The 9,477-nt window shown below is 43.1% G+C and overlaps 1 protein-coding gene across 1 annotated transcript in view; it reads left to right on the top strand.

The window, feature by feature from the left end:
* The first annotated feature begins 7,826 nt into the window (after positions 1–7,826).
* The window catches only part of ERCC4 (ERCC excision repair 4, endonuclease catalytic subunit), a 32,150-nt gene continuing 30,499 nt past the window's right edge, over positions 7,827–9,477 (top strand). Inside the window, exons 1-2 of the mRNA XM_066382585.1 lie at positions 7,827–8,095; positions 9,281–9,461. Of these exons, the coding sequence (XP_066238682.1) occupies positions 7,889–8,095; positions 9,281–9,461 (388 nt within the window). The 5' untranslated portion in view covers positions 7,827–7,888. The remainder of the gene's footprint in view (positions 8,096–9,280; positions 9,462–9,477) is intronic.

Below are 9,477 nucleotides of genomic sequence, written 5' to 3'. Positions count from 1 at the left end.
TTAGTTTTCATGTTCAGCTTCATTTTTATGGGGTTTTTTCCCTTTTCTGTTATGATGGATAGCTTGTCAAATAGTAAAAATATTTTTATTTTAATTACAGTCATCAAAAGTCTTTATTTCCAAGAGAAAAGATAAATTTAATGATTAAATTTCCTGTCTCAATGTGTGGAATAATTAGTTAACCAAATACTAAGTCTTCTCTCTGTGGACTTATGATACAATATTAGTATGCAGGTGACTTCATTTTCAGAGAATTAATGTAAGTCATACACACCAGTGGCTTTCCCATGGGTGCCAGGTCCTGGCAGAGCTCTACAAGTATTGCAACTTCCTCCCCAGTTCTGTCTGTACAAACTATTACCTGTGGATGAAATCAGTAAGAAACTTCTTTATATATAAAACTTTACAAATGTTTGTAAATGCTTTGGGGATTAATAGGTCCCAAATTTACATGGAAGTGTTGCTGAATTCATAGTAGTCTTTTACAAGTATTGTGAAAACCAATAGACACAAAACTCCTACTGTCATCATCTGAGTTTATGTTAAAGGACAGGGACTAGCTGAGACACATGTTCAGGGCTAATTGATTCAGGATAGCATTCAAAGGCTTGCAGTGTCAGGCATCTAAGAAGGCAGTCAGGGTAGGAGTGAATGAATAGACAGACATTTAGAAGTCAGATGGACTGGGTTCTATGAACCACACTTGGCTGATTGGTATTGGACAAGCCACTTACCTTCTCTAAATCTTAGTCTCCTCACTTGTAAAATAAGGAAAATAATACTGTCTACCTTATTACCTTAGTGGACACCACCTCATAATGCCCCAGGACATCTTGATCTCAAAATAGGAGGATCTTGATAACAGGGAGAGAGGAAGGAGCTAAACAGAGCAAGCTGGACCCAAGATAGTGGTTAGCAATGGATCCTGTATATGCCTATAAAAGTCTAACCATAGTGTCTGCACACTGCAAGCCTGCAGTAAGTATTGCTTAGTTATTGTTACAATAGTTACATCCCTTGCCCACCTGTCTCTAGCTGGTTAATTTCCCTAACCTGTGTAATCATTTAAAGCACACTCTAGCCCATGTCTCTCCATCTTTTTGTTCATCACCTTTGAAGATGTTATTTTTCCTAATTGCCTGCCCATGAAATTTTAATTCCACAGATATACTGTAATTTTGTTAGTGATGATCAATTTCATGTGTCGACTTGGCTGGGCCATGGGTGCCAAAGATGCAAATCCCACCCCTTACATACAAACTTAGGAGTGAAGAGGTTATAGACCCTGCTTTGGAGATTCTTGAGCAAGTGAGGCTGTGACACATGGCCTCTTGGGGCCTCTTTCTCAGTCCTCCCCTTCCAGACTGAGTGAGACGTCTTCCCTGAGAGTTAGTCCTGGGACTTGCAGGCCCCACCTAGAAACCTCCTCTCTTGCTTCTCATTCCCCACACCCCAATCTTCCTTCAAGTCCTTAGCCTAAATTCCCTTTAGTCCTTCACATAAAACCTCCTAATTTACCCTCACAGTCACCTTTAAGACATTTTAAAATCAGGGCTCAAATGATTCATAACCACAAACTACTTTCCCCTTATTAGAGGGCAGGGAGGATCAAAGCATCAAAAGCTCCTTGAAAGTAAGAAAGAATGTTTGGTTTCCATCCTTAGAAGTACATATAACTCATGTCCTAGAATATGTTAGATCATGTTAAAGCAGTTGTCACTACATTTCTGAATTAAAATTGATTGAATAGCCATATCCTGCTGTATTCTTCATCTCAGTTAAACTCTAGAACGACCCTATGAGGTTGGTTGGTCATAAGATCAGCCCAATTTTAAAGATGAGGCAACTCAGGCACAAAGAGGTTAAGTAACTTGCATGAGGTCACACAGCTAGTAGGCAACCAAACTGAGAACCTGAACCCTTAAGCCATGCAAGCAAACTCTAAGTGTCTCAGTGGTGACTTGCCCTTAGGAGAGAAATTAATCACAGGAAGCTTTCACTCTTTATCCTTTCTCCAGCCTCTGGATTATGTAGGCATTTCATATATATCTGTGGAATACCAAGATTGCTAAGAGAAATACAGTGGCCTACTTATGGCAGCCAAGCTAAGGGTAACAGGTGTCCTGGGTGTCCCTCAGGTCAGCAGGAAAATAAAGCTTAATTTCACTTCCAGCCCAATGCCAAAGGTCAAACAATGCATCCTGCCCTGTGTCCTCCCATGCAAAATTAAAACTTGCAAAGTGACCTGGATGGGGAGTTCACACTGAATATTTTTCAGAATACTGAAAAAAGAAGAAAGGTTTAGAGAATTATTGTGACGGTGACACAGTAAAAAGAAAAATCTCTTTACTTTAAACTTGAAAGTTTTCACTCATGAACAAAACTAAAATGTCTAGGCAAACTCAGTTAGAATCTACGAAAGTCTACTTTCCCAGATTTTTACTTTTGACATTAAGTATTTCTGACCATATACATGTTGAATCTAGAATTCATCAGGTAGTGTGAACCAAGATGGCAGTGGAGTATGCAGACACACAGACTCCCACTTCAAACTGGATTACAAATTAATTTAGAAACAATCATCATGAAAAACCAATGTTGGATTAAAAGAACGGGTCTCAAAAACTAAGGAGCAAAGAAGAAGCCACACTGAGCCTTGTAGAGAGCTCCAAGCCATGGTAAGGGGGCTCCCTTGCTTCCAGGAGTGAAGGTGGGGTGAGATTGAGAGCCCAGAAGGGCTCTCATTACAAGGAAAAGAGCAGAAAATATTGCTCACAGCCACTTGCCTGGGGACCTGGGAATGAGGTGTGCTGAGAGGGCTGGCTTGTCTTCCAAAAGGAAAATGGGGAGAGACAGACAGTGATGGGCAGAGGAATGCATGGGATGACCTGAGAAGCTTACTCATCCAGTGCGGAGGCAGCCATAGCTGGGGGAGGGATTGAACCCTCAACAAAGCACAAACCTAAAGTGGTTCCGGGTGACCCACCTCCAGAAAGTTCTCCAGCTCCAATCAGAGCAACAAGACACAGCTGAAAACAGGAAGTGGGGAGGAGAGGCAGTAACTCAGGTCTCCATGGAGATCTGAGATACACCTCCCCCTACTGAAATGGAGAAAGCACACCCACCCCACCCCCAGAGAAGCTGGCAGATCAGGCCTTTAGAGTCTTAGGTCACACCCACTGCATTCCTGGATACAGCTTCAAATAAGCCCCCTGCTGAGATCAGTAAACAAGACTACCACTGAGTTAAGAAAACTGAGAAGAAAACAAACAAATCAAGACTTCAAAGAGGCTCTACTAGGTAAGGAGATCACAGCTGGAAGAAGCCTACAAGTCATAGAGAATAATGGGTAGGCAGAGAAGCATAAGTCATATGCTTCAACAAGATTAAATCCTCTGATAAAGTCTTGGATGAATCGGAAGTAATCAAATTACCAGATGCAGAGTATAAAATAATGATTTTTAGGATGCTTAAACATCTCAAAGCTACAATGAATGGACTTAATAAACACTTCAATAAAGAAATTGAAAGCATCAAAAAGGACACGGAAATCCTAAAGAAGAACCAGACAGAAATGACAAACACAATATCAGAAATGAAGACTACATTGGAAGGAATTAAAAACAGGCTGGATAATTCAGAGGATCAAATCAGCGACTTAGAGGACAAGATAAGTGAAAGCATGGAAGAGGAGCAGCAAAAAGAAAAGAGACTGAAAAAATCTGAGGAAACTCTAAGAGAGCTCTGAAAAAACCTAAAGATAAACAACATCCGCATGATAGGGGTTCCTGAAGAGAAGAGAAAGAACAAGGGCTAGAGATCTTGTTCCATAAAATCATAGCTGATAACTTCCCTAAATTGATGCAGGAAAAAGTCACACAAGTTCAAGAAGCACAGAGAATTCCATTAAAGAGAAACCAAAAAAAATCTACACCAAGATACATCATAATTAAAATATGAAAGCTAAGAGATAAAGAGACAATATTAAAAGCTGCTAGAGAAAAAAAAGGCTATCACCTACAAAGGAGACCCCATAAGGATGACACTAACTTCTCAACAGAAACACTTGAGGCCAGAAGGGAATGGCAAGACATATTCAAAGTAATGCAGAACAAGAACCTACAACCAAGACTTCTTTATCCAGCAAGGCTATCGTTTAAAATTGAAGGAGAAATAAAAAGCTTCCCAGGGAAAAAAAAAAAAAGCTCAAGGAATTCATTACAACAAAACCAATGCTGCAAGAAATGTTAAGGGGCCTGTTGTAAATAGAACAAAGGGGGAAAGGAGTATAGTAAAAGAGGAATATAACTTTAAAGAATAAAATGGCAATAGAATTCACCAGGTAGTATTTTTTAGTGATCATGAAGTATTTATACAGTACCTGGGAAATGTTTTCCTTAGTTTTTATTATATAAAATATATAAGTTTATTGTAAGAAAGTCAAACAGAGCAAAAGGAATGAACTGAAATATAAAGGTCTTACCCTAATGCCAGCCACTCATTCCAAATCCCCAGAAACAATTGCTATTGTTAATAGCTTTTTTATGCAGTCACAAAAAAAGTATTGTTTGTTTGTTGACATTTTTAAACAAATGGGAGGATACTATGCATTATAGTTTTGCAAATACTTGTTTCCATATATAATAGCATGTGTTGTGTATCTTGCCATATACAGCTTTTAATAGTTGCATGATACTCCACTTATTAGAGATGCATGAAGAAATTTTGACTAGTCTCCTAGTAATAAACAGAGAAATATCTGAGAATTAAGATAGTTCATAAAATAGTGTAATGAATAAACGTCTTTGTACACAAACTCCCCCCTAGAATATAAGTCCTATGATGGCAAATATTTTGCCTGTTTTGCTCACTAATGAATTCTTGGCACATTGTGGGTGCTCCATAAACATTCATTGGGTGAATATATCTTCCTGTGTATATGTATCTATACAGATACTTTAAATTTCTATATATTGTCCAATCACCCTCCAAAATTATTGCTTCACTATATTCTCCCATGCATTTTTTGCTTTTTTTTTTTGTTTTGATCAGCAGGGGACTTCATTTTTAGAGCTCAGTGTAGTAGAAATAGTGACTGTGCATTAGTTTCCTGCTGCTCCTGTAACGAGTTACTACAAATTTAGTGGCTTAAAACAACACAGATTTATTATCTTTTGGTTCTGGAGGTCAGAAACCCAAAATGGCTTGGCAGAACTGTATTTCTTCTGGAGGCTTTAGGGGAGAATTCATTTCCTTGCTTTTTCTAGCTTCCAAAGGCTGTACTCCTTGGCCTGTGGCCCTTCCATATTATTTCAACCTCTGCCTCCATTGTCACATCTCCTTCTCCGCCTCTGACCCTCTTGTCTCCCTCCTTCCCTTGGGATTACATTGGGCCCATCCTGATAATCCAAGATAGTCTCCCCATCTTGAAATCTCTACCTTAATCACATCTGCAAAGTCCCATTTGCCACATAAGAGACATATTCACAGTTTTGATGGATTAGGATGTGGACATCTTTGGGGAGCCATTATTCTGCATACCACAGTGTAGGAATGAGGTCTGAATTTCAGCATTGTCACTTCAACTGCATATCCTAACTATGTGTTGAGCCCTTACTTACCAGGTCCTGAACTAAATCTGAGACGAACGTTAACTAGCTTGGTGCTCTTGCACCAGTAATATATCCTCCCTGAGCCTCCATTTTCCCACTTGCAGAACTGGAGACATTAATACCTGTTTCATAGAAAATGATGTACAGAGATGTCTGAAGACATCCCTTTCCATTTAACCAGCCTTCAGAAAATTGGTATATGCTGTTCTAATCTTGAAAAAATGTAAATTAAAATGCTGGATTAAGCAGTAACGAGGTAAAGAAACAGATGCTTTTGTAACATGCTGGGGTGAATGTAAATTAGTCAGTCTTTTTAGAGGGCATTGTGGCACTGTGACTATAATGAAGAGACTTACAAATGTTTTTTCTCTTTATCCCAGTAGTTATCCATTTCTAAAGTGTATCTTAGAAACATGGTTAAATTTATGCAGAAAGATGTTCAGTGAAATATTATTTATAATGCTGGAGTGGAGGAAGTGGAAACTGTCAACCCCAAGAAAGAAGATACTTACTAAGAAAAACTGGGCTCAGTTTTTCTTTGAGCCCAGTAAGTGACTCACTGGGCTCAAATTTTAAAGAAAGAGTATAGTGGCCATTTCTAAACAAGGGCCTCTCATGCAACCTGCCCGCACTAAAGCTGCCTGTTTCTCACCCTGAACTGCCTACACTGTATTCCTAACTACTGAGCCAACCCTTATAAAGGAGTTCCTGGAATCATTTTTTGACCAATAGATCTGAGACTTTCCCCATCAAATTAGTACTATGTAGCTATATTGTATTCACACCTTCACAGACCAATCAGAGAGGCTCCATTGTGACCAATCAGAACAGTGCTTTTTGCACCAAACTGTAAGGATATGCAGTACTCATTTGCATGAGGATGGACCAATCAGGGATCAAGGACAAAGACTTCTCTGTATATAGTCAGCTCTCCTGGCTCCAAGAGCATACTTCCCCTTTCCACAAGTGACTGGGGATAGTGTTTTCCTGGCTGGAGCTGAAATACCAAAGACATCTCAGCAATCCAGAGTGGATGGGACTGGAGTGGAGCATAGCAAAGGGAGTGGAAAGGGGCCTCAACCTAGAGATGCTGTTCCACAGCAGGGCTGTAGCATCGTCGAGCTGTTCGCAATGAATAGTTTCCTTCCTCACTGCACCATAAATTGGGAATTGCTGTTGACATTGAATTGGCATTAATAAAGGATTATGCAAATAAGCGCTATATATTCTCATTTCAGAAATCTCACCATATGCAAGGATTTTGTGAAATGATATTAAACACCATAGTCCGAGGTTTCTCAAATGTTAGTGACACACTTGGAGTTTAAACTAAGGTTACTGTTTAGCTCATACTAGAAAGAGCTCTGTGTGGTGAGTGTGTATGTATTTGTATATATATTAAAAGTATAGATTTTATGTTGCAGTGGTTATTTCTCAGTAAAAAAAATATCAGATGATTTTTATTTTGGCTTACTTACATTTTCTATTTTCTAACAATGAAGGTTGGAGAGGAAAAGGATTTCTACAAGAATAATTCCTCTCATTAGATTAACAGGCATGTCTAGACCTAGAACAAATACTATCAAATACTACCCAAGGTGTCCCTCTAGTGGAAGGCGGGGCAGGACTGCAGCAACACATGGTGGAGACTTGATTTTAAATAGCTTATTTTTATTCGAGACCTACTGAAAAAAAAAAGAGCCCTGAGACTAGTAAGCTATTCTGCTTACTCAAAACATTTTCGTTCTCGGCGCATTTGGACGACTGTCAATTACCTATTTCTACAGTCAAGGTCGGGGACCTAAACTCTTTAGGTTTCATTCTCCTCTCCAACTTTTTGTTAGCTAGCATCCTAAGTCCACGTCTAGGAGGCCCGACTCTCATATCCAAGGTACCAAAGTGGAATAACTGCAGTCTCATGGTGGAGCCTGAGGCATGTAGGGGACACCTGTCCCGAGCGCGAGTGCCGGCCGGTGACTCTACCAATCTTCGGCTGCACTCGACTTCTCTTCGACTGAGTTCCGTCAACACTCGCGTTCTCGGGCTCGGAGCTCTTCGGCTACGTTCGGGAGATTGTCGCCTCGGCCTCGGTTACTGTTCGGCGACATTCGGCTACATTCGGCCACCGCTCGTCTTCTCGGGTTCGGCTCTTTTCGGCTTCCTTCGGGAGACGCTCGTCTCGGCTTCGGCTCCTCTTCGGCGGAGCTCGGCTGACTCTCGTCCTGAGAGGCTCGGCTCTCCTCGTCTGCGTTCGGCCGCGGCCCGGAAGGGCGCCCATGGAGCCGCGACTGTCGGCTCGACGGGCGGCTATGGCGCCGCTGCTGGAATATGAGCGGCAGCTGGTGCTGGAACTACTCGACACCGACGGCCTGGTAGTGTGCGCCCGCGGGCTCGGCGCGGACAGGCTCCTCTACCACTTCCTCCGGCTGCACTGTCACCCGGCGTGCCTGGTGCTGGTGCTCAACACGCAGTCGGCCGAGGAGGTGCGGCCGCCGGCGCGGGGCGCGGGGGACCCCAAGAGCGCCGGGGCCTCCTGGGCGGGTGCAGGCCCGGCGCGGAGGCCAGGCCTCCGCGGGCGGCGCAGGGCCCTGAGGCAGATGCGGGCCCCTGACACGGATGCGAGGGGACCCGAAAGGGATGCAGGTCCCTGACAGGGGCGCGGGGACACTGAGAGGGACGCAGGGGCGTCACTGGAGGCGGATGGGGGCGGAGAGAAGGATTGGAGGCTCCGGAAGGGGATGGGGATGGATGTCTGTAGAAGGGAAGGAGTCAGGAGAGAACCCCGAAGTTGGACGTCCAGAGAGGGTTTGCAGGGATGAAAGGCGTGGAGCCCGTGCGCGGGGTGGGGACGGGGGTGGCGGGGCTCTGAGGCTGGCGGCAGACGCGGACGATGCTGAGGCTGGGGGGGGAGGAGAACCGTGTAGGGAGAGGAGAGACCGAAAGGGCCTCCCAGAGCTGTGGAAGGAGGGCATAGGATCAGAAAGGGTGGGGAGCTGGGGTCAAGGAGGGGATGTGGACAGGTGGCAGGGCCTGCCAGGAGGGAAATGTCAGCTGAGAACAGTGACCACAGTCTTCCTGAGGGCAGGGGTCCTGTTCCATTCATCTGGGTGTCTGCACTGCTTGCCGGGTCTTAGCACACAGTGCGGTCCGTCCTCCTCCCGTCCCCCCTGCCCCTGCCCCTGCCCCCGGGGAAGGTAGTAATGAACTGAGGGTGTGCGGTCCAAGGGCCGTATTGACCAGATGAGATTCCCTCCAGGGGAGATCTTGACAGAGCTAGTAGCCTAAACATTGCCTGGGAGAAGGATGCCCTGGATATCTCCTCACGAGGTGCACACCTGGCTTTGGTGGGAAGTATTTTCTAGGTAGCAGAAGTCTTTCAACCCAGGGTTTAAAAGCCTTTTTTTTTTATTATTATTGTTGTTTAAAATGCTCATGACAAGTGCCATGATTCCTGAGTGTCAACCCCAAAACAAAACAAAAACAAGAAAACCCTAGTTAAATGTAGACTGGCTGGTTGATCAACATAAATTAGTAACTTAGTTTGTAAATTCCTTAAGTTCGTTATCTCTGCAAAAGGCAGCATATCATTTTACATACAAATTCCTGCAACTGAGTAAAAACTTCCCCCGGAATTAAACAGCCTACTAATCAAGTTTCATTTGATTTAGGAGTATTTTATCAATCAGCTGAAGATAGAAGGAGTGGAGCACCTCCCTCGTCGTGTAACAAATGAAATTGCAAGCAACAGTCGCTATGAGGTTTACACACAAGGAGGTGTGATATTTGCAACAAGTCGAATACTTGTGGTTGATTTCTTGACTGATAGAATACCTTCAGATTTAATCACTGGTAAGAATTTGAAACT

The sequence above is a fragment of the Saccopteryx leptura genome, chromosome 4, assembly GCF_036850995.1.
Source record: "Saccopteryx leptura isolate mSacLep1 chromosome 4, mSacLep1_pri_phased_curated, whole genome shotgun sequence".
Taxonomy (NCBI): domain Eukaryota; kingdom Metazoa; phylum Chordata; class Mammalia; order Chiroptera; family Emballonuridae; genus Saccopteryx; species Saccopteryx leptura.
Note: the sequence above shows the minus strand (reverse complement) of the source record. Positions and strands in the feature narration are given on the sequence as shown.